The sequence below is a fragment of the Octodon degus genome, unplaced genomic scaffold, assembly GCF_000260255.1.
Source record: "Octodon degus isolate 3935 unplaced genomic scaffold, OctDeg1.0 scaffold00112, whole genome shotgun sequence".
NCBI classification, from domain to species: Eukaryota; Metazoa; Chordata; class Mammalia; order Rodentia; family Octodontidae; genus Octodon; species Octodon degus.
The window spans coordinates 8,290,434-8,314,846 of NW_004524688.1; the positions used below are offsets into that span (position 1 = coordinate 8,290,434).

The 24,413-nt window shown below is 52.5% G+C and overlaps 2 protein-coding genes and 1 pseudogene across 7 annotated transcripts in view; 2 read left to right on the top strand and 1 right to left on the bottom strand.

The window, feature by feature from the left end:
* Positions 1-1,262: 1,262 nt before the first annotated feature.
* On the bottom strand, positions 1,263-21,871 carry Slc26a11 (solute carrier family 26 member 11). 5 transcript variants are annotated; one of them, XM_023699322.1, is made up of 17 exons: positions 21,827-21,871; positions 20,686-20,917; positions 19,989-20,181; positions 19,548-19,633; positions 16,113-16,192; positions 15,273-15,415; positions 13,056-13,231; positions 12,536-12,608; positions 7,759-7,809; positions 6,390-6,450; positions 5,922-5,977; positions 5,606-5,746; positions 4,638-4,759; positions 4,236-4,335; positions 3,691-3,824; positions 3,060-3,132; positions 1,263-1,740 (listed from the first exon to the last, which is right to left on the bottom strand). In XM_023699322.1, the coding sequence occupies exons 2-17, from the start codon at positions 20,902-20,904 to the stop codon at positions 1,649-1,651; spliced, it is 1,800 nt and encodes a 599-aa protein (XP_023555090.1). In that variant the 5' UTR covers positions 20,905-20,917; positions 21,827-21,871; the 3' UTR covers positions 1,263-1,648. The 5 variants fall into 5 exon arrangements, with proteins under 5 accessions (XP_023555090.1, XP_004639565.2, XP_023555089.1 ...); XM_004639508.2 differs by having other exon boundaries at positions 4,632-4,759; XM_023699321.1 differs by lacking the exon at positions 21,827-21,871 and adding an exon at positions 21,656-21,805 and having other exon boundaries at positions 4,632-4,759.
* On the top strand, positions 9,297-10,319 carry LOC101577075 (annotated as a pseudogene). The gene has a single exon (XR_192716.2). The product of XR_192716.2 is annotated as a ubiquitin-like-conjugating enzyme ATG3 pseudogene (transcript).
* A 59-nt stretch (positions 21,872-21,930) lies between the features above and the next one.
* Positions 21,931-24,413, top strand: part of Sgsh (N-sulfoglucosamine sulfohydrolase) — an 8,844-nt gene continuing 6,361 nt past the window's right edge. Inside the window, exons 1-2 of the mRNA XM_004639509.3 lie at positions 21,931-22,050; positions 23,880-24,040. Coding sequence (XP_004639566.1) covers positions 21,957-22,050; positions 23,880-24,040 — 255 coding nt within the window. The 5' untranslated portion in view covers positions 21,931-21,956. The remainder of the gene's footprint in view (positions 22,051-23,879; positions 24,041-24,413) is intronic.

Consider the following 24,413-nt stretch of genomic DNA (forward strand, 5'->3'; position numbering starts at 1 on the left):
CTATAACCCCAGCACTCTGGGAGGCTGAGGCAGAAGGATTCACATTTGAACACAGCTTGGGCTCAAACTGAAAATAAGAGATCAAAATAAAATGGGCTTGGGGCCAGGGAGATGGCTCAGTAGAATAAGTGCTTCCCTGGCAAGTGCAAGGGCCTGAGTTCAATCCCCGGTTCTGCAAAAATAAATAAATAAATAAATAAATAAATAAAAAAACGGGCTTGAGATACAGCTCAGTGTGAAGGCCCTTGGCTCAACCTTCCATTCTGCAAAAAGAAATAGATGTATAATATTTGTATTTTTTGAGTTATGAAGTTCAATTTAGATTTGAACTCATTATGTAGCCCAGGCTGGCTTTGAACCTATGGCGACCCTCCTACTTCAGCCTCCCAAGTCCTGGGGTCAGAGGTGTGTGCCGACGTTCTTGGGTACTACAACACCTAAACCTAGGTTTTTCCAAGATGCAGCACAAATCAGTCCCTAAAGCTCACTGTTTCTTAACTGGTTCCTTGGTTTCCTCTAAGCGTTGATCTCCTGCTTAACCTTAACAATGCTGAGGTACATGTCCGATTGTCCCACCAAGTGGTACAAATTAATCACTTTTGTGGCTCTTTTTACTAATAAAATAAAAAGTTCATGGGTGGGACAGGCACGCCCGTACCACCAGTGGTTCAAGCTGCCGGGCAGCAAGACACAGAAATGAAGGCCCCGTCATGAATGTGCTCATGACTTCCTCTGAGCCAGGCAGAGTGGAGCATATCTGCAATCCCAGAGCTTGGGAGGCCGAGGCAGGAAAGTTGCTGTGAGTCTGAGGCCAGCCTGGACTACGCAGTGACCACACACAGTGAACAGAAGACTTGTCAAATTACAATAGAAACCTGGAACAAAATAGTACAAAGCCATTAAAAACCATGTACATCATTTATTATCACAATAAATAATTCATAGCAAATGTCTGCATGAAAACCCCAGGTACAGAGCAGCACAGGGGAAGTGATTCCGTCTATGCAAACCCCAGACACCCATGTGCTCCTGGGCAGATAGGTACCTGCACTGGGCGGGGCCGAGGGTAATCAGAGAGGACTGGGGATGGCTTCCTGTTTTTGTTATAATAAGTAATTATGATTTTTACAAAACACTGAAATTGGAGATATAATGACCTGGGCAGGCCTGGAGATTGAACTCCAGGCCCCTGCATCTACCTAAAGCAGGTGCTTTAATCCGCTGAGCTATTTGGCCAGCCCTGCAGCTATTTAATTAAAAAAAAAAACAGACATTTTTAAAGTAGATGAAGACATCGGGCACACCTCACTCTCCTTTCCAGCAGCGGCACAGCTGCTACACGGTGACAGGCACATCCCTGAGGTCCCCAGCCTGCTCTGGCCTGCAGAGCCACTCAGCCCCTGGCTCCCAGTGTCCAGCTCCTTCCTGTCACCACTGGCTGTCACCGTGGCAGCTCTCTCCAACCACTCTCCCAACAAGGTTCAAGCCCAGGGGCAGCAGAATGGTGCCCGCAAGCACCCCGAAGGACATCAGAGTCCCCCAGGGGGTCACCTGTGCAGTCAGCATATCTGTCTGGCCACACCAGCCTCAAAACACAGAGGAGCACCTTTTGAGAGATGACGCCAGACGCCCACCGGAGGAGGCCCAGCTAGGCCTTCAGCAGCGCGACCTGATGTTCTGGGACGGAACCCTCACAGCTGTTGTAGGGCTCCGTGCCTGGCTCCTGCCTCAGGTATTTCTCTGCAAAAAAAAAAAAAAAAGTCTCTTTTTTTATCCAGTAGTGGAGATGGAACTGATCACTTCCACACTGAGCTACTTTCACAGGGCTTTTTTATTTTAAGACCGGGTATTGGTCCAGCAAGATAGTCCAGTGGACTAAGCTACTTAGGCAAGCGTAGGGACCAGGGTTGGATTCCCGACACCACATGCTGCACATGCACTGAGCCAGACACCAAGTCCAGGCATGGTGGTACACGCCTGTAATCCCAGTGCTGGGGAGGTTAAAATAGGAGGATCACTACAAGTCCAAGCTGTGTAATGAGACCCTGTACCAAATACATTAAAAAAAAAAAAAAAAGACAGGGTCTTGCCATGCTATAAAATTGCCCAGGCTAGAGTTGAACTTTTAATTCTCTTGTCTCAGCCTTCCAGAGTGCTGGGATTATAGATGTACGCTTCTAAGCCCAGTTTATTTTATCTTTTTTAAAGACAGGATCTCACTGTGCAGTTCAAGCTGGCCTTGAGCTCACTTATAGCCCAGGCTGGTCTCAAATTTGCAATGATCCTCCTGCCTCAGCCTCCGGAGTGCTGGATTACAAACGTGGGCCACCATGGCCAGCCTAAACCCAGTTTAAAATAACAAGCACAGAAAAACTAGACCTGAAAACTAGTCAGTTTGGGGAACAGACTCAAAGAGGCAGGCGCTTGGGGCTCAGCTCCCAGGGATCGAAGGCTGCCCAAACCAGCACCTGGAGCTGTGCCAAGAGCCCACTTGTCTCCGGGCTCCTCACTGCTATCTGGGAGTGCTGAGGGATCCTTCCAAGAGTGTACCCCAACTGGTGCAGCCTTCTGTGGCCAGCCCCAGCTGCTTCCAGCAGCAAGACACATGCATCTCAGAAGACAGACCAAGCCCAAGAAGCAGACAGAAAGCTCACAACTCCAGAGCCCACCCTCTAAAACAGGCAAATCCAACTTGAGGTAGCAGAAAGGAGAACACCGGCTCATCAGGGGTGTGGGGGCTGAGGGCATGAGACCTTTCTAGAGTGATGGAAACATGTTACTCTGATTGATGGATAAGCAGGTGGGACACTGATACCCTCTGCTCATCTGTGCTTAAACATCCCCTCCAACGTGTACCCCTAAACAAGCCCCAGCTAGAGATGGCCTCGGCTCACCTCTGGCCCTGCACCCTTTTGGTTCCAGCTCTACCCCCTGCCCCTTATGCTGTCTTGGGGACTGGGTGTCCCATTCCCCACCCCTTCTTTCCTGATCTCCCAGTGCTGCCCTGTTCTGCTGATCCCTTGAAGGTAGACATGCTGGCGAATGTCCCCTGTGCCCACCTGCCTCCTCCAGGGTGGGGAAGTACTGGAACCCCTTCAAATCAGCAGCCAGCAGGATGCGGAGCACAGGCGCCTGTGGAACAGACACGCTTCAGTCCAGGGCAAGGTGCTCTGCTCCTGATGGGCACAGGGCAGGAGACTTGGTGGAGGCACTGAGCATTCTGGGACATGCCGTACCCTCACCACACAGGGAACAGGGAGAGAAAGGCAGGCTCCAGTGGGCTGCTGCCAGAGCAGTTTTCTATATGACTGGCCTCCAAAGACCACCAAGTTGGGCACTGCAAACCATTCAGAATGCAACGGCTGCAGCTGTCGGGCCAAACAGCCTGAAACCAAAGTCTCAGTGCCGAAGAAAGCATGTCAGGGATGCAGCGTGGCACTAAGGGCCAGGGAGACGGAGGCCACATTGAGAACTGCTCTGAGGATGGGGTCCACAGCTCCCTGTTTTAAAGGGAAGCAGATGAAGGTCAGATGGGTTGAGAACCTGCCCAGGCAGAGGTAGAGCCACAGCACTCAGTGCCAGAGCCATCTGTCCTTGGGATGGCATCACAGCTCCAGAATGTCCCAGTGGACCAGGCAGGAGGACAGCTGCCAACACACCCATCCTGTAACATGGGGCTGGCTTGCCTACCTGCAGGCCCACGAACACCAGGGAGATGTCCTGCTTGCGGAAGTCCTCGAGGAGCCCAGCCAGGCCCAGGACCACAGTGTAGTCAATGCTGCAGACATGGGAGCACTCCAGAACTGCAGAGCGTGGCAAGGACACTGGGGACACAGGCCAGGCTGTAATGCTGCTGTGTGGCAAATACAACAAGGGCAAGGCCAGCAGCACCAAGTCACGGCCAGGGGATCAGGGTGGAAGGACCTGCAGGAACAGCTATTTGGTGAAGGCAGTAGCTGCTTCCTAAGAACAAGAGCTCCTTGCCTGCCCTGAACATCTCCTCTGGGCACCATGGCCCTTGCTGAGGCAGCAAGGAAAGGTCCTGGGGCTGAACGCCCACTGGGGACTGTCCCAGCCCCAGGCATGCCACTCAAAAATGCTCAAGACCTCACAGTCCCGAGAGCAGAGGGGTAGCTCTCAGGCAGGTGGGGACTGGGCTTTGGGTCCTCAAGAGCCACAGTGGAAGGGACATCTGTATGCATGTTGACTGTGGCCCACTGCTGGCTAACACGTACCTTCCAGGGCCTGATTCAGTATGGTGTCCCGCAAGGCCTCAATGGTAGGGAAGTGCAAACCGCTGGCTGGCTGTAGGACAAGGACTGGCCCCTCTGAGACCTAGGAAGGAGGAGGAAAGAGTAGACCTTCAGGGTGAGGGGACAGGATGGCCCCCACCAGGCTTTGCCTATCACAAGCAGGAAGCCACAATCCAAGCCCAGTGCACTGGAGGGGACAGAGGTGGGGGGTGATGGGAGTCCCCCCACCTCCAGGGACCAGGCATAGCAGGAAGGCATAGTGGCTTTTAACGAGGCAAGGTTCACCTGCGGCAGTGTCAGAGACCACAGTCACCCTCAATTCAAGAGAAAAGGAAGAGTCCTGAGCCCCACCCACAGGTATTCCCTCCCAGCCAGCACCTGGACCTTGGGCCTGGCCACGGAGTGCAGGAGGAGCAGCATAGACACCAAGGTCCCCGCCAGGATGCCATACTGGACCTCCCAGAAGCACAGCAGGAACGTCACACAGAGGGGCAGCAGGTCCAGCCCTAGGAGAGGACTCAGCTGAAGGGCGCCCCCTCCTGGCTGATCACCCACACTGCTGCCTGAGCCCTAGTGCTCCCTAGTAGGTGATCACAGACCCTAGGCAGCCCCTGCTCCTGGGACTCAAGGACCGAGCTTTGAGTCACAGCTGGTCAGAGGAAGGCCAAGGTCACAGGGAGACAAACAACTGACCCTACTGGGAGGGTCCCAGGCCCCCAACTGCAGGGAGAACAGTGGGGGATTTGTTGGGGGCCCATGAAGGAAAGACAGAAGCTGAGAAGGGGTAGCAGAGATCAGGGGACCCTTAGAGACCACACAGGGTTCTTGGCTGAGGCAGCAGTGGGGAGGGCATGCATGAGTTTGGCGTCAGCCCCAGATACAATTCAGACAATCTCACCCTCCTTGAGCCTCAGTTTCCTTCGGCAGCATCTATTACGTTCCACACAGGCCAAGTAAGATATTTCAAGGCTTCCCTAAAGGAGAGCTGTAGCACACTACCCGGAGGCCCTGGCGCTTTATGCAACGATCATCCCTCGTGCTGTGTGCTCAACAAAAGGAGCCAAACTACACAAATCATTAGAGGTCTTCCATTAAGAAAACACAGGAATGTGTTAAAGAGAAACTGAGGGTTCAGGGTACCCCAGGGGTTGCCCAGAGAAATGGCTTGAGATATCGCCTGGCCTTCAGGGGCAGCTCCCAGAGTTCACTGGCTCCAGGCCCCACTGACCCACAGGAAGGGGGATAAAGGATGCCCTCAGCTGTCACCGACATCGTGCCATGTGCTCCCTGCTGGGCACCTATGCACTGGAGATGAACTCCTTGTGGACTCATAACGCTGGGCACATACGTACTCTTAACCCGCCACAGCGTCCCAAAGATCTTGGTGTCAAACAGCGGGGCCACAGCCATGATGATGACAGCAGCGAGCGCGGCCTTGGGAATGTAGTAGAAGAGCGAGGTCAGGTAGTCCAGGGACAGCAGCACCAGCACACCTGCAGACCAGAAGGGCATTACCTGGAGCCTTCAGAATGGACGGGGTGGCACGGGTACCTGCGCCATCCCAAGAGGACACAGCCACACACCCAAGCAGACCTGGTAGCCCACCCAGAAGGTATGGCCCTTTAGGAGCCCTCATCATAGTGGGTATTAGGGAAAGTGGGGGCTCACCGGTCACCAGGCCCCCTGCAGGGGTGCACACCCCAGACTGGGCATTCACAGCTGTCCTGGAAAGGCAACAGAGAACTGTGAAGCCTTTGGTCCCAGCACAGCAGAGGGAGGCTTCTGCCTGCGTGCATCAGTGGGCGATCCTCCAGGAGACCTAGGCTGGGGGCTGGGGCACCGGGCCAGGGAGTGCCTTAGGATAGACACTGTGCGCAGTACACATCCTTACTGCTTTAACACTCATTGTTCCTTCCATGTGTTGGGAACTTTCTAGATCTAAGTGCAGCACTGAGAACACAGACGCTGTTCTGGAGGGCAGGGCCAGTCCCTTCCGGCTTTACCATAGCTGAGTTCACTGCTGACCAAAGGGCACACTGGCAGAGATGAGCAAGAAGAGTGTGAACATGGGCCAAGGGGCCCAGGCAAGGCGGAGGGGATCCCGGAGCTGGGAGAGGGAAGGGCATGCACACTCACCGCCCAAAGCTGCCAGTGATTGGGTAGGACGAGATGAAGGAGCCCAGCGTATTGGTGAGGCCTAGGGAGCAAGGAAGACATTGACTGGGAGTGGAGGGGGATCACAGGCCAGAGATGGGAAGGCGGAAGGCAGAAATCTGAACCAGGACAGGAAGAGGAGGAGGGAACGATGGGGCACCTGCGTCAACCCCAGGCACTCTTCCAGGAAGGAAAATATAGGCCATGAGCCGTATCACATCTGCCCAGATGCCATCAGGCTTTGTGGAGCTGAGGTGGGAATCCACGGCCTCGTGCTCACTAGGCAAGTGGCCCATCACTGAACCACAGTCCCAGCCCTGTTTAGCCCTAAAGAAGTCACTGTGGACCCAGCCTTGCCTCATGGCTCCAGTATGCCTCTCCCTGCACTTGTCTGCGCCGTCGGATCTGTGCTGTTATTCTCCTGCTGCTGCTGCTGCTGCTGCTGCTGGTAGACATAGCGCATGCTACTTATTTTATTACATCATGCGCCAGGATCTTGCTATACAGCTCAGGCTGGCCTTCATTCGTGTAGCCCGGCCTGATCTTGAACTTGCAGTCCTCCTGCCTCAGCCATCCTAGGGCTGGGATTACAGGGATGTGCCATCATATCTTGCTAAGGGTGCATCATTTTTGAAGTCATGGGAATGGGGGGTTCTGAGAAATCACAACTGCGACGTTCACTGGGGGGGGGCTCTTGGGGGAGTCTGTGGACCTCTCAGAGAAGGCTGCTAGAGTGGGAGCCTCCACATGCGTGGTGCTCAAGTCCAGACCTGACCCTGAAGCTGCCAGGTGCTACCTGCTTACTGTTCCCATCCCACCATGGAAGAAGGACAGGCAGGAGCAGGCTCGTGACACACTGGCACTGTAGTGGACCCAAACTTAAGATTCATGCTACTATGTCCCCAAACATAGTAGAAAAGTCAGCTCACAAAGACAGAACAACTCACAACTGTAAAGTCAGCACAGAGCCCTATCAACAGGCAGGCAGCCTGGGACACCTGTGCCCTTACCAGCCATAACCCCCAACTCATGCAGGTGGGAGGTCACAGAACAGGGACAGGCATGCTCAAGCGGCCTGGCAGCACCCTTTTACTCCCGGCTGATGCTTCCCAGAGGCTGAGCACTCCCAGGTGGGTATTCATGAGGCTCCAGACCTCAGGGGGTCCTATCCAGCAGGTGCTCAGTACGTAGAGTCCTGGACCACCTGTGAGCTCCCTATGCCCAGGGACTGAACAGAACCTTCAGGACACCTGAGTAGGAGTCCGTAAGCCCCACTGGCTCACCACAACCATTGCCACACTCGGCAGAACTCAGTGAGACACGGAGGCTCCCAGCCTGGAAGGGGTCTCACCAATAGCCAGAAGCTCCTGGTTGGCGTCCACACGGTAATCGTTTTGAGATGCTAAAGAGAATGGATAACACAAACACTGTCACCAGATACACAATATTACTAGGAAAGTGTGTATAAAATAAATAACAGGTTCACATTTCTGTGCATGTTTGGCATCGTTCATGCTTTGCAAAAATTAGTGTTTAACTCACACCTAATTTTAAAAATCCAAAATCTGACACGTTTCAAAACCAAAACTTTCTGGGTGCTGATAAGACCTTCAAGTCATTTTGCAGCTTGGCATGGTGGCCTGCGACTATAACTCCAGCTTTCTGGGAGGCTGAGGCAGGAGGTCACAAGTTCCAGCTCCGCCTGGGCAATTTGGCAGTTTAGTAAGACTCTGTCTCAAAAAGGGGTGGGAAAGTAGCTCAGTGCTATAGGTTCAATCCCCAGTTCCAGAACAATGTAAGAAAAGAAAGAGTTTTAGATTTCTGAATTAGGATGCTCAGCCAGTAAAGCCTATAAAAAATATTCCAACATCTAAAAACCTCCCAAATCTAAAACACTTGTGGTCCCAGGTATTTTCTTCTATTTTCACACGTGTGTGTCAGAGAGTACAAAGGCGGAAAGTAAAATGTTAACAGCAGCCAGAGGGAGCAGGAAAAGCGATGACGGGTGATCTAGCTCATCTTTATATCTGCTTTTTCCACATTTTCTACAACAACTTTATATATATTTTTCTTTGTTTGTTTGTTTGTCGACAGGGTCTCACTATGGAGTGCACCCTGGCCTCACACTCACAGCCCTCCTCCTGCCTCAGTGTCTGTTACTCTTCTCTCATTGCTGGGACAAATACCTGACACCCAAAAGGAAGGAAGGAAGGGTTTATTTAGCTCACAGTTACTGGACGTTTCAGTCCACACTCAGCTGGCTCCAAGGCACAGTGCACATGGTAGAGGGCAGCTTTTCATGGTGGTGGCAAAGAGCAAAGACAAAAGGGAGTGGCAGCAGCTCAGGCAGCTAGCCAGCCTCTCTCTCCACCCGCCTTACATTGTAATGCAAATTACCTGCCCCAGGGTGGGTGCAGCATCCACACCCACAATAATCAGTCGCAAACTCCAGAAGCCCCCCATGACTGCATGAGGCTTGGGGGGGGGGGCGGTGATAACTAGACACAAGCCATAATACTCAGCCTCCCAAGGATTATAGGTATGTGCCACCACACCCTGCTATATTATTTCTATATGAGGAGAAAAGCATCCTAAGATAACATCCCTCTGATGTCAAGTGGAGATGGCTAGAAAGCCAAAGATCAGGCCATGGCAGAGAGATGAACAAGTCAAGATTTCGGGGGAAGGCCCCGGCCCGGCCACAGTGCCCGGCGGCCAGGTGACAGCAGAGCCAGGCACGCGTGCGTCGCTCGGGGGGCGAATCGCGCGGCACCCCTCCCCTGTGTTCTGCCCCTCCCGTCCTGTCCAGTCGCATCGCGTATGTCCCGTCCGGAGCCGTCCCTTAGGTTGCCACCGGTGGGTGCCGATGCCAGTCGTCTGCTGCGGGGGCAGCTCTTGACTCTGGTCCCTGTCCACTGCCCTGCCGTCCCTCTCGTGGGGCCAGCCGCTGCTGCGGCCCCAGGATGCAGAACGTGATTAACACAGTGAAGGGAAAGGCGCTGGAAGTGGCCGAGTACCTGATCCCGGTCCTCAAGGAATCAAAATTTAAGGAAACAGGTGTAATCACCCCAGAAGAGTTTGTGGCAGCTGGAGATCACTTAGCTCATCACTGCCCAACATGGCAATGGGTTACAGGAGAAGAATTAAAAGTGAAGGCATACCTACCAACAGGCAAACAATTTTTGGTAACCAAAAATGTGCCATGCTACAAACGCTGCAAACAGATGGAGTATTCAGATGAATTGGAAGCTATCATTGAAGAAGATGATGGTGATGGAGGATGGGTAGATACATACCACAACACAGGTATTGCAGGAATAACTGAAGCTGTGAAGGAGATCACATTGGAGAATAAGGATAGTATAAAACTCCAAGATTGCTCAGCACTGTGTGAAGAGGAAGAAGAGGAAGATGGAGAAGCTGCAGACATGGAAGAATATGAAGAAAGTGGATTATTGGAAACAGATGAGGCTACTCTAGATACAAGAACAATAGTAGAAGCTTGTAAAGTTAAAACTGATGCAGGAGGGGAAGATGCTATTTTACAGACCAGAATTTATGACCTGTATATTACTTACAATAAATATTACCAGATCCCACGACTATGGCTGTTTGGCTATGATGAGCACAGCAGCCTTTAACAGTTGAGCACATGTATGAAGACATCAGTCAAGATCATGTGAAGAAAACAGTGACCATTGAGAATCATCCTCATCTCCCACCACCTCCTCTGTGTTCTGTTCACCCATGCAGGCACACTGAAGTGATGAAGAAAATCATTGAGACAGTTGCAGAAGGAAGGGGAGAGCTTGGGGTTCATATGTATCTTTTAATTTTTTTGAAATTTGTACAAGCTATCATTCCAACAATAGAATATGACTACACAAGGCATTTCACAATGTAACGAAGAAAATATAGAATCTGTCCTAATTATTCTGATTTTTAAAGAATTAGTGCATAGATGTGACCATTGACCGTATTTACCAATATGTATAATTTCTTTAATAAAGGGAGTTACATATGTTTATGCATTAAATAAAAAAGTTCCACTACTAAAAAAAAAAAAAAAGATTTCGGGGGAAGCCACAGGACATGAGCCTAAGACAGGTGAGCACACACCCCAGCTGTGCAGCTACAGGGCTGTCATGGTCCTCCCTCTAGCGCTGCGGAGCAGGTAGGCAAATAAGCCGGGCTGTGCTTCACAAATGCCACTCTAGAGCATTGGTATCTTAAAGCTCACAGATGTCCCACGTGTCATAAAACACTATTTTTTCCCAATCATTTAAAAGATGTAAAGTTCATTTTTAAATAAAAAAGTGGTGGGAAGTAAGAGAGACGACAGGCCAAGGTTTACCAAACCGAGATTAAAGAGAATGACAGGCAGGCTGTCAAGTGCCTTCAAAGGAAGTGGCTCCAGGAGGCTGAGGCAGGAGGATTGCAAGTTCAGGCTACGCTGGGGCAACTTAGAAATATCTTGTCTCCTAGTAAAAAAATTAAAAAATGAGCTGGACATATAGCTTAATGCAAAAGCTCCATGTTCAATCAGTACTTAAAAAAAAAGTACGTAATAAAGAGTAAAGACCATGAGATGAAGATCTGGAGAAAATACTGTGGCTCTTTTTCCAACAACAAAGAGATGATCAGAGAAATCAAAATTGAATAATAAAGACATGAGCTGTACAGAACTAATGGAGACATGGTATGGTTTTGAGCAATTGTTGAATCTGGAAAACTCTTCTGAATGGACCTTTGGATGGACTGAGGGGCAAAGCACTGGGCTGTTGGAGAAATTTAGCCTGGCATGCCCAGGGCTGGGCAGGAAACATAAGACAGGGAGTCAAGAAAATATATACTGCTAGTTATTCTTGTGGACTTTTTTTTCTGGTGCTGGAAATGGAACCCAGAGCCTTGTGCATGACAGGCAAGTACTCTACTGCTGAACTATCATTAACTGAGCTTTCATCTTCAGAACCAACCTATACTTGCAGGCAAGGAAGACTCGGTTATTGCAGACCAGAATGAAAGCGATACCCAAGCTGATAACCCAGAGCTGGAAGCACCGGTGACCTCAGTGAGAAAGGGTGACAATGACAGATTTAACAACTTCACCTTAAAAAAGAGGGTGCTGGGTAAGATGCTGAATTAGAACTAGGCACCTAGCAGGTGAATACTTCCCTGCCTCCAAAGCAAGAGGTGAGGAAAGATGCCTCCAAGTGCTAAGCCAGCAGAACAGACGCTGTGAGATTTTCAGGGACGCCATGAACCTGTTATTCAGCATAGCTTAATTAAACTGAATTAGAGCCAATTGAGTTATAACCTTTAGTTACATAAATTAGACTACAAATAAAGATACAACAGCTCACTGCTTTTTGACATTTTACTGTTACCAGTGAGGTTACCTACGTCTACCACAAGCAACTATAGGCAGATGTGATGGAGAAATCCAGAAAGGTACCTAACACGCAGCTCATTCCAACTTGGTATTTATGTTCCACATTCAGGGATACCTTCCTCAGCTTTAGAATCAGTCACAGGGGGAGCATTTGCAGCCCACAAAATGGCAACAGCAGAGCCTTCACCCTACCCCTTTGCTACTGAACAGAGTCTAAGGAACACTGAGGTACATCCCCAGCCCTTTTGTGAATTTTTGAGACAGGGTCTCACTAATTTGCCTAGACTGTCCACTTTGATCCTCCTGCCTCAGCCTCCCAAAGAGTTGAGATTACAGGTATGTGCACCCCTTTACCTCCGCACCCCACAGCCAGCCAAAGCAGGGTCCACACAGAGGAGGCTGCTGGAATACAGACGGCACACTGCGACATGGCTTCACATTACAGATCCAATGTTACCAGACACAGTGTGTGTACCTTACCCAAAACAACTGGACCTGGAAGTGTTTCTGGCTCTTGAGTTCTTCAGATTATGGAATATTTACATAGACCTTATTGGTTAAGAGTGCTTCAACCTTTACCAGCTGGGTATAATTCAAGTCAACTGAAGGTTTCAGATTTTAGATTTTTAGGTTAGCGATATCCAACCCACCCTGACAGACACATACTCTATTTTAAACCATGAGCCGGGGGATGCATCACGGAGGTGCAAACAGGTGCAGGTGGCAGGTGTCTTACCGAAGGCCTTGGCCACCGCGATGCTCTCCAGCAGCCCTATCAGGGGCACCACAGCCAGCCCCGCCCCCATGTCCTGGGAGAGGAGACAGAGGAGACAGAGGAGACGGTGAGGGCCTTGCTGTCTTCAGGAAGAGAGAGGCAGGTCTGGCCCAGCAATGCCCTGCCCTGGGGGACCAGCTCATCCCCAAGTGCGCACACAGAGTGCACTGCAGCTGCAGGGGAGTGTGCATACGAGGCAAGAAGACACCTTCTTGTCGAGAAAGGAGCAAGATATCAAGGAGAGCCTGAAACTACGCCTTGCGCTGGTGTCTGAAGGTGGGCTACGGGGCTCTCCAGAGCAGGCACACAAGGGGATGCCCAGGATATTGTGTCCAACCTGGGCTTCCTCCCTAACTGCCGCCCGCAGGGGCTGCCTGCCCATCCTCATCAGGTTGGAACCTCCTATCACTGAACAGAGGCATTGGGGACCCGGAGCCAGATCTAGGGCCACCACGGCCTGGCCAACTCCCATCTCACTCACCTGCACCATCTCGGTGAAGGAGGCAGTCCCATTGGCCGTGCTCACCGAGAAGGGAGGGACTCGCGCAGGAGGAAGTCCCTTGGATATCTCCCCAGTTAGAATGAAAGGCCGGTGTCCAGTCACCTCGAAGGAATACGCAACCAGGGCCGCAAAGGAGACCACCAGGGCATTGCGAGCTGGGACAGAGGGAACACAAGTGAGACCGGGCTGGACACACACAGGAAAGCAGCAGGGCAGGGACTGGCGTTCCTCCTGCCTCCAGACTTATGGGATTACAAGTGCGTACCACCACAGTTAGCTAGCATTTTGACATCTAGGAAATCTTTCTCAGCCGGGTGTGATGACATGTATCTATAATCCCTCCATTTGGGCATCTTATGCAGGTGCATTTCAAGTTCAAGGCCAGCCTGGACAGCCTAGTGAGACTGTCTTAAAATCAAATATTTTTAAAATAAAGAGCTGAACATGCAACCTGCTAGTACAACATTTGCCCAGCATGCATGAGGCCCTGGGTTTAGCCCCCAACACTAGCAAACAACCACAAAAACTATTCTCACTGGTGGAAGACTGTCCCTCCCAGGGCTAGACAGATAATTCTTAGAGATAACAAAGGGTCTCCTCATCTAGAGCTGCCTTTCCCCCCACCCCCCGCCTGAGCACCCTGGAGACAATGCCCTCTGCCTGGGTCGTCCTGGGACTGGGTGCTACCCCTACAGCTGGAAGCCCACTAATATCCAGTGGCCACTCCTACTGTTGGGCATACCCAGCCTAAGGAACTACAATCAAAGCTGCAGCCTGACTCTCCCCAGAGTTCCTCCTCTTGACCACACACTGGGGGCTTTCTGAGCATGCCTATGATCCTAGGCTCTGTTAAAAAAATAAACTTCAGGTTTTTCCCAAGCCTCTCAGGTCTCCTCCTGACAGACCCTGCCATGAAGTATAGACTATACCCTGGGGGATTCACAGGGTCTGAGGGCAGCTCACAGCCACACTTAGGCTGAACCCCAACTCCAGTGTGCCTGGGGATCCCCTGGAAGTGAGCAGGGACCTGAGAGTCCCTTTCCAGCATTCTCACAGCTTCACAGAACAGGGTGATTTTCACTGCTTCATGGATGCTGAATGAAAGCCCAGACTTCAGGGAGCAGCTCTGCAGGGTGGAACCCAGGCAGGAAGTAACATTTCCATCCTACACTACTGTTCAGCCCATACCAAGCTCCCTACACTTACCTCCCGCCTTGAGGCTGGGGGACAGAACCTGGTGGGTGATCACAGTGCTTTGGGGACCAGCCTGGGCCGATGGGAGTGACCCAAGCACCAACCCCAGCTACTCCCTTCTCTCACTGCTATTGATTTCCTGCCTGCCTCTCATCAACAGCAGGGCCACATTCAGGTCACATTCACTCTTTGTAAGAGTAGAGATGACACTGCTGTCCTCTCCTCTGCATGCCGTCCACTGTGTGTGTCACCCATTAGCCACCCTCCCCCGAAATGGCCCTGAGCAGGCCACAGCTGGGCCACGCCCTTACCACCCTGCCCCAGCCTTTCCCACAGACCCTGTCATTCACTCAGCTGCACACCCCATGCCCAGGGCTAAGCTTTTCCTCCCAGCAAGTGCACCGTCAGAACACAACCTCTGCAGGTAGTGGAACTTGCTCTCTCTCCCACTGATCCTGTAAGGGAGGGAGTTTTTCAAGCCTGGGTACTGCCAATGGTTTCAGCCAGCTGACTACACTGTGGGATGCCAGCAACAGTTTCCCCAGATGGTATCACCCAAAGATGTCTCCTAACGTTGCCCAATGTCCCTTGGAGGCAAAGTCACCTGTGCCTGAGAATTCCCAGCACTGCGGGCAGAGCAGAATTATCTACGAGCCAGGCATGGTGGTGCACGCCTTGTAATGCCAGCACTCAAGGAGGAATTTCTAGACAAGGGCATCCCAAGTTTGAGTTCAGCCTGGCCAACTTAATGATTTAGTGAGGGCCTGTTTCAAAATAAAAAATAAAAAGGGCTAGGGCTGTAGCCAGTGGGATATCCTAGGTTCAGTCCCCCTACCAACAAAACAAAGCAAAGCAAAACAACGTAACAAAACCACCTGTAAGTTTCTAGCATCCCAATGCCCAAGTCACTCCCAGGCCAAAGAACCACTAAGGGCTGGGACTCGGGGCTCCTCAAGTGACCTCCTTGTGCTGCCCGGGTTCATCAGCCAAGAGACTCCTTACCTGTGGCGGCAGTCCACACCAGCCCACAGCTGAGCCGCACGCCCAGGGCCATCTCAGGGCGGACAGGAGGCATGTGGTCCCGCATCAGCTTCAGTACAAGCAGCAGTACCATGCAGACCAGCCCCAGGATGGCATCGCCCACCCTGCAGGCAAAAGGATGGGTCACCACCCAGCTAGGCAGCCAAGGACACCTCCTGCTGGACAGTTCTCTCTCTGCCCTTTCTGTCTCCTAAATAATCCTCAGCCCTAGTGATTTCAAAATTGTATTCCCATCTCAGTAAGGGCCCAGCCCTGGACAGGACCGGGAGCCAGGAGGTCCCATCACCATCGCAACGGGACTGCTACCCTGTGTTTGTAGGCATGTCATCCTCTGGGCTACAGATGCAGGAGACTCCAGACTACACAATCAGTGACTGAGGCCCCTTGCACCTCAATCTGGCCCTCTCAGACCAGCCAGTGTCCATTTCCATGCCCCCAGGAGGCTGACCCTGACTCAAGAGGCAGGGAGCCCACTAGCTCCTGGTGCTGAAAAGAGGTGGCAGCAGACAAGAGGAGAGAGGAGTTTCAGGCCTGGCCTACTTCCTAGGCCACCTCTTACTTCCCTCAAACTCCTCCTCTGTTCAGGCAGGAGAGTAGAGGATACACTCGCTACAATGCCACTTGGCGTCTGCCTGTCTAACCCACCGCCTGGCGCTGTGCCACTGCTGCTCTGGGGGCCTGTGTGAGCAACAGGCCCAGATGAAACAATCCCACCTGGGGTGGAGACAGAGGTAGAGGGTGGGAAGGGACCCTACAAGGAAGAGCATCCTCATCTGGGGGAGAAAAAAGCCAACAGGGTACCTGGTCTCCGTGATGCTGCGGAAGGTGCGGTATACTTGCAGGAAGAACTGGCTGGGGATGTTTCGCAGACCCAGCAGGTTCTGTTCAGACAGAATCCGTTAGAACCTGCCCAGGGCTGGTGGTGGGGCTGGTGTCTCTCCATCCACTCTGCCCCTACTTTATCCCTGCCTTTTGCTTGAAAAGGATCCTATCTGCGGTCCTGGACCCCCATGGCTATCTCTGGTCACACAACGTGTGACCCCAAGGCAGGAGATAAAGATATCTTGGGGAAGCCAACACCTGGTTTTTGGGACAGTGGCACATTTCAAATGAAAAACTAGTTTGGGCCACTCCAAAGCAGAAGACCGGGATCCACAGCTGAGCAGTTGGACAGCCTGGGGACCTTGGCCACACCTCCCCGTACCTCCCTCTGACCACCATTGGTCAAAGAGCTCTGCCACTCTGGACTTTGGCCCCTGCTGACAAAACATTATGTCTAGGCCAAGACAGGCAGAACCAACAGCTCCTCAGGGCTGTCTGAAAAGGCATGGGGGTCCCAGCCAAGTCAGGGCTTCGCACATTGATCAAATCCCTCGGGGTCTTCAGGAGGGAAAAGGGCCTTCATTCCCTGCTTTCTTTTCCTGTGTGAGGGTATATGAGAGGTGGACTAACCAGGGCACCCTAGGATCCTCACTCAACAACCAGTGCAAACACTGAGGTAGGGGACCTGGGATAGTGGACACTGATTGATTTTTGGATTAGGGGTAGCTTATGTCCAGGGCGTGTCAGATGGCCACACATTATGATCGAATCAAAGTTTCTAAAACTGGGAGTAGGGTAATGTTACTGAGTAGGAATGACAGGGTTCCCTCCACTGGCGCTAAAAACTTTTTTTTTTTTAAACTGGGTGTGGTGGAACCCATGTATAATCCAAAAATGCAAAGGTAGGAGAATCTTAAGTGTGAACCCAACTACTATGATGTAATTAATTAGTAAGACCCTGTGTCAAAATTTTTTAAAAGGTCTGGAGATGTAGCTCAGTGCAGAGAATCTTGGTTCAACGCCTAGTGCCATAGGAAATAGTAAATAAAAAAGAACATTTTGGGGGCTATCAAGATAGCTCAGCAGACTAAGTGCCTGCTTAGGCAAGCGCAGGGGCCAGGGTTTGACCCCCTGGTACTACAAGCCATGCCAGCCCCGCCCCTGGGCACACTGAGCTGGCCACCAGGACTGGGCATGGTGGTGCACACCTGTAATCCCACCACTGGGGAGGCTGAAAACAGGAGGATCACTACAAATCCAAGCTGTGTAGTGAGACCCTGTACCAAATACATAAAGGAAAAAAAAGAACATTCTCAATTCCCCACATCCAACAAAGAACAGACAAAACAAAAAGCACTGTTGACACTAAACAATGTTTCCTGAATACAAGCAAGCCACATCTGCCAAGCATACCCTGACACAGATACAGAACAAACCACACTCTCCCACACCTTACTATGTGTTTCTTCCTCTCTAAAACGGACACCATGATAAGCCCACCTCTTAGGGGTGTGGTGAGAATTAAGAACTCGAAAGCCTGACGCAGTCCCCAGCGCACAGGGCGCACAACAGCTTCCCATCCTTGATTCTCTTGCTCTGCCTACACAGGAACAGACAGACACGGGGCCAGCTACAGGCCTTGGGAAGCTAGGGTGTGGTGACACAGCCATGAGGCTGAAGTATGGCCCTGATGGGGACCCCATCTCTAGAACTGAGTTCAGTTCCATTCCATACATGCCAGGAGGCCACTCACCTACTTCACGTCACATACAGCAGCGGGTACCACGGTCAATCCTGCCTCAGTTAATGTAAGAAAGGCCCAGGGACATACACGTAAGTAAGCTACATCCTGCAATAACTGGTGATGATGGGTTCTAGGCTTCTTATGGGTATTTTAACAGAAATACAAATGCTGGCATTTAAATAACATTAAGTAAAAACTAGAAGAAACCACAAAAAGCCTCTATGTAAATTAACATAAGGAAGTGATTTGCTGGTGGCAGCCTTGGTGCCCATAACCTACAGGTTTTTCTGGTACATGTGTGACAAAAGGCAGAACAGAACTGTTATGCTTTGTGTCTAGATGTCCCCCCAAAGCCTCATGCAGTCATGGGGAGGGCTTCTAGAGTTTTTGATTGATTAATGGTCCAATGCTGGGATTATGGGTGTGGCTGCTGCACCCACCCTAGGGTGGGCAGCCTGCATACAACATAAGGGAAAGAGGCTTGCTTGTTGCGGCTTCTCCCTTTTTGCTCTAGCTGTCTGCTGCCACCAAGAAGGGCTTCCCTCTGCTGTGTACCACTCTGCCTTGGAGCCAGCTGAGTATGGACTGAACCCTCCACAATCCGTAAACTAAATAAACCTTTCCTTCCTTATATTTGGGTGTCAAGTACTTTGCTTCAATGAGAGAAAAGTATCCAAACCAAGAACCATCCTGTGAAGCCAATTAAGCAGCCTGGCACAAAAACCCAGGCAACAGCCGAGGGATGTAATTATGGACCCCCAAATTAAATGCTGTGAAATCTGACCATCATGTCACATGTCCCGCAGGAGGGGAGGACCCATGAGAATTCTCAGGGCTTCTTAATCCAGAAAAGAGATACATCCCAAGCAGCAACATGCTTCCTAGCTACAAACTGCAGGACCAGCCTTGGTCCTGCTCCCAGGGTTATAGGCAGCTGAATTAGATAGAAATATTATAGGCAGTCAGACAAGGCTGGGCCCTCACGGGGACAATATGGAAGGTAAGACCTAGCAACTGTGAGAGAGATCCACTCCCACTGTGGGCCAGACCTCAGGACAAAAGAGTAAACAAATGCATCCACGGATCTCTCTAGGGATGGGCATCACGGATTGATATTCTAAATAGGTATCATTCACCTTGAAAAAGCCAGGAGTCAGGGACCCAGAACAGGAAAGTCCCTGTTCTGTATTCCTGTCCACTAACTATTCCTGACTCACTTTCCCATATGATCCCAATTTAATCAATTTTACCTGAGGAATTAATCTTACTGGTGGACCATAGACCCAGTTCACCTCGTAGTTTTACTCTATAAAAATCTCTAGGAAAAGGGGCCGGGAAGATAACTCAATAGAATAAGCACTTGCTTGGTAAGTGCAAGGGCCTGAGTTCAATCCCGGGTTCCACCCCCCACAAAAAAAAAGAAAGAAAGAAAAAGAAAAATCCCTAGAAAAGGCAGATTCCTGGGCAACCCACTTGGGTGCCCTTCTGTCCTTCTCTTGGATAAAAGCTTTCTCTCCCTCAATAAATATTCTGCTCTTAACTTCCGTTGTTCCTAAAATTTATTCTTCCATTTTAGAGAACACAAACTTGCTCTAGGTATCTTTCAGGCTGGGAGTTTCATTCCCCTATATCACCAGGAAGCCCTGTACCCTTGTGGACACTGTGCCTACCTTGATCTGTCCAAAGCCAATGGTAACAGCAGCAGCGGAGGTGAACCCCTTTATGACAGGGCAGGAGACGAAGTCCAGCACAAACCCTGGCAGGCAAAAAGGAATGAAGACCCGACCCCAGTTCCTTTGGTTTCCATAGGATGGAGTGGGTGAAGGCTAGGAAAGGCGGCATGGATAGGACTGGACAACAGCTTAGGACCAAGGGGTGGCACACTCTATCTGGTTGGTCTGTGGTCCTGGCAGTTCTCCCAATATACTGGTTCTGCAGAGTAGAGAAGGCCTGGGATTGAGCATATCCCCCCCCGACACACACACGTACAAAGACACCCTTGGAACAGAGAGGGGGAAATGCTAAGGTCAAGGGCATTCCAGGGTGCCTTGGAACCCCAGGAAAAACAGAACTGAAGCCTCTTCACCCATTGCATGAAGACAGAGTCTTACCCAAATGCAGGAAACCCATGGTTAGCTGGATGCAGCCTGACAGGAAGGCCAGCAGCACAGCATAGGCAGGCTCGTGGAAGGTGTAGAAGGACACCAGGAGGGACATGATGGCTGTGGGGCCCAGAGTCACATCCCGGGAAGTGCCCAGGAAGAAGTACACAAAGCATCCCATGAAGGCAGAGTAGAGGCCATACTGTCAAGGAAAGACAGCTGTAAGCACCAGGAGGCCCCAGGCCAGTCCATCCATGTCCTGGTGTCCACGGGATATGTGGACAAGGGGCCTATTGGTGTTAACTATACCTGTGTACCCTGGCACACACAGGCAGGGCCAGCCACCTACCCTCCACTGACCACAGTGGTGAACCGGCCATGCACAGGGGCTGCTTTCTACCAGCACCAAGTGGGGCCTCAGGGTGCTGACACCAGGTGAAGTGGGGGTGAGGGAGACTCAAAGGCCAGTGAGCCCCAGGAGTGTTCTAAGGTCACCATGAGTCATCCCTCCAAACCACACAGATCAGCTCAGTGCCTGAAGGCAGTCACATGCTGCCAGTGGGTTATAGATGGAGTTCCTCGGGCCCCAGAGGTAGGACCAAGGCGTCTGGACTCCACACTAAGTACAAGCCTTCCTGTTCTGCATGCAGGTGGGGTCAGGCCATGGAGATGAGGGTGTGTCTGGCAGTGGGGTCAGACAGCTCACCTGGGGAGGCAGTCCTGCCACTTCTGCATAGGCCAGCGCCTGGGGAATGACCGTGAGGCCCACTGAGAGTCCAGCAATGAAGTCCATCTTCAGCCACTGCAGCGAGTACTGAGGCAGCCAGGCCAGGAAGGGCAGCCTCCTCTGCCAGGCTGAGACAGAGCAGCAGTAGGTGCGGAGGGCCATGTTGGAGCCGGGGGACCTGGCCTGACCCTGGGCCATCACTAGGGTGGGCCTGTGGCATGGGAGACAGCTGGTCAGGGGCTGAGCTTCAGAAGGCCCCCCAGCAATGCCAGGTAGGACCCATGGGCATCAAGAGCAGGTGCAGTGGGGTCTCAAGCCTGAGGGGCTAAGTTCCCCAGATGATCTGAGAGAAGCCCACAACTTGCACCAAGGGGACGGGGAGCCACCCTGTCCCCCTCATTCACTATCCTGGATACCACCTGCTCAAATCCTGGTGCCCCTCCTGACAACAACTCTCACAGGCAAAACCAAACCAACTACTTCTTCATTAGAACCCTAAGGAATTTCTCCTCCTAGCAGAATCTTTTTCCCCCCTCCAGGGAACCTAACGGAACAAACGCTGGGAGAAGCAGGGTCCCAGGGCCTCCACCCGCCCCAGCCTAGATGGTGGGATGCTCGGGTGGGCAGCCGGGGGATCCTGGGGGCCAGAGATCTACGTCCAAGCGCGAACCACCGCCGGTGCCACCCACGATTTCTGACGCCACACCTTACCCAGCCCCCCACCTGTGGCATTCAGAGTTCTAAAAGAGCCCGGGATTAGTTAAATGCTGAAGGATGTCAGGGGCTCCCAAATTAATCATGGTGGAGCAGTCCTGGCTCACTCCATCCTGCGCGCGGAGCCGGCTGCAGACCCCCTGCTTGACCCGCTGCACCTTTTGGACAAAATCAACCCTCCCCACCGCCACGATGTCGCCAGACACCCAGCCCTTGATCCAAGATGAGGACTCACGCTGGGACACCAGCTGACGGCGCTTGGAGAGAAGTCAAAGGTCACGGGGAGCCAGGGCGGGAGCGGTGTGCAGGGTCCCGCCGGAGAGCCGCCCCTCAGGTATAGCGGTGGCCCCGCACTGGCCGCCCCTGCCCAGGGCCGGTTCCCCACCTTTTGCTGGCGCAGACTCACCCAGGTGCCACAGCTCGGGAATCACCCAAGTCGCCGAGGGCGGGTCGGCAGGAACTTAGGGAAGGAGTAGGCGGGGCGGGCGGAGCACGTGATGAGGCGGAGCTGGGCTGCAGACTCAGCGGCGGACGCCATGCGCTGCGCAGGGCCTCTTTGCTGCGCGCCGCTGCTGCTTCTATTCCTGGGGCTCTGCGGCGCGCGCCCCCGGAACGTGCTGCTGATCCTCGGTGAGTGCCGTCGCCCTCCCATGGCCACTGGTGATTGCCGCTAAAGCAGGCCATGCGACCCGTTCCCCCAGTGGTCAGTGCTGACCCCAGCATGCCCAGCCCTTGGTGGCCCACGGCCACTCCCATCCCGTGCTGTTGCCCCTAGACTCTTCATTCTTGTTCCTTAGAGCGTAAGGCAGGTCCCAGAGGGATCAGTCCATCGCTCAGAGCGCCTACTTTGGCTCACCCCAGGTCTGACCCGGCACCCCTGCCCATCCCCAGAGCAGCCAAGGCCACTTTGTGAATCCCCAGGTTGGTGTGCTGAGCGGCTTAGTAGAGCTCACAGCGCCACAGGTTCCACGAGGGACTGGGACATGGGGCTGGGATTCTCTGGGCTCCCCTTTCTAGCTTGGCCTTTCCGTTTTCAGACCCCAAGAGGGCTGTTTAGGCCAAATGCATGGCCCCCACTAGGCGCACTTCTCCCCCCAGCCTCTGTTCCCTTCAGAAACCCCAGCTTACTGTAACACCCTTCTGTTCACAAGACTTCCTGTTTGGGTGACCAGGGCATGTGACAACCCAAACCCTCTTGGCATCTGGCTCCCTGCCAGACCCACTGTTTCTGATTAATTTTGTGGTCTCTGGGCAGCCCTCAGCTGATTGTAACACACACAGCTCCCTTGCCCAGCCCCTACAGGGCCCTACCCTGCAGGAAGAAAGAATCTGCCCTACGTCCCCCATCCTGCTGGGACCGTTATTAAGACTGAGCCTTCCAGAGCCCAGAAGCTACTGTTCCCAGAATAGATGCTGTGTTACTTGGGGCAGCATACCCCAGACCAGCAGTCCTATATACAGAAATTCTTTTCTCACGCTTCTGGAAGCTGAAAGTCCACGGTCAGGTGCCAGCTTGGTGAGGGGTCTCTTCCTGGTTTGCAAAGGATCAGTTTCTCATTGTGTCCCCATGGGCAGGGAAAGACCCCAGTCCTATTAGACTGGACCCCACCCTGATGACGGATTTCGTTTAACTTTCATTAAAGTCCCCATCAACAAACCAGGTATTCTGGTGCACATCTTTAATCCCAGCCACTTGGGAGGCCAGGGCTGGAGGATTACAAGTTTGAGAGCAACCTGGACTACATAACAAGACCCTATCTCAAGATATAATTAAAAGGGCTGGGACTGTAGCTCAGTGATAGAGTGCTTGGGCAGCAGGTTCCAGGCCTTGGATTGGGTTTAGTTTCCTGTGCTGAAAACAAGCTTGCAGCGCGTGCGCTCGCACACACCCACCCCTCATGGATACACACTGGAGGTGAAGCTTCAGCCTAGGAATTTGGGGTGGACAGATTTCAGTACGTAGCAGGACCACAGCCAATTACTAAGACTCCTGACTGGGTTTGGACAGGGCAGTCTTCCTCCTGGCATGCATCAGGCTGCCACCAAAAAAGCATGGTGCCAGTATCCCTCTTCCAACCTGCTTGGCTGCCATTGGCTTGTGGCCAGTGGGCCCAGAGTAGAGGAGGTATTCTGCCCGTGGAAGGCTTTGCCTTCAAGGCAGGTGGGACAAATGCCTGCAGATCCTCAGACTGCTCCAGGTAGGGCTGTCCTGGCCCGGGATCACCCAGCATGCACCTTGTTGGTGCCCAGCTGCTGACACGTCCCCTCATGTGAATCCACACTGGGGCATCATGCATGCTCCCAGGCCTGAGTCATACCCGACCTGGGCTCAGGGCTTCCCTTTCCCTTGGTCTTCTGGGTATCACTGGCCCAAGGTTTGCAGCAGGACCCCAGGTCTCCCCCACAGGCTATACTGCATCACCCCCAGCCCACTGAATCCTGTCTCCTGCCTCCCACAGCGGATGATGGAGGATTTGAGAGTGGTGTGTACAACAACAGTGCCATTGGCACCCCTCATCTGGATGCCCTGGCACGGCGCAGCCTCGTCTTCCGCAATGCCTTCACCTCTGTCAGCAGCTGTTCCCCCAGCCGGGCCAGCCTCCTCACGGGCCTGCCCCAGGTGAGAGGGGCTGAGGCAGAAGGAGGGCACAGGAGGGGGCCTGGGGCTCTCCTGCCCTGCCCACTTTCCATCCCCAGGGGCAGCCCCAGGCATGATCTCGAGCGCAGACCAGGGCCCACCTGTCCCCACCATCAGCAGAGCTGGCTCTTCCACTTCTCCAGCTTCCTCTTTCTGTGCCTTAGTTTCCTCATCTGTAAAATGGAAGACACGGTCAAATGTTACCCACAGAGACATCATGGGGTTGGCTGAGCACGGCTGTGTGCATGAAGTGCACAGCACAGGGCCGGGGATATAGCTCAGTGCTATATAGCTCACCTGCCCGGCAAGTGCCAGGTCCTGAATTTGATTCCTGGTACAAAAAAAAAAAAAAAAA

Bases quoted from the DNA above. Each gene is read 5' to 3' on its own strand.
- Slc26a11 (XM_004639508.2), bottom strand. From the start codon at position 20,904: ATGGCCCAGGGTCAGGCCAGGTCCCCCGGCTCCAACATGGCCCTCCGC. The intron at 20,182-20,685 runs GTGAGCTGTCTG...TTTCCTTGACAG, and splicing joins TGGCAGGACTGCCTCCCCAG to TATGGCCTCTACTCTGCCTT. The intron at 1,741-3,059 runs GTGGGCACAGGG...TTTTTTTTGCAG, and splicing joins CCCCACCCTGGAGGAGGCAG to AGAAATACCTGAGGCAGGAG.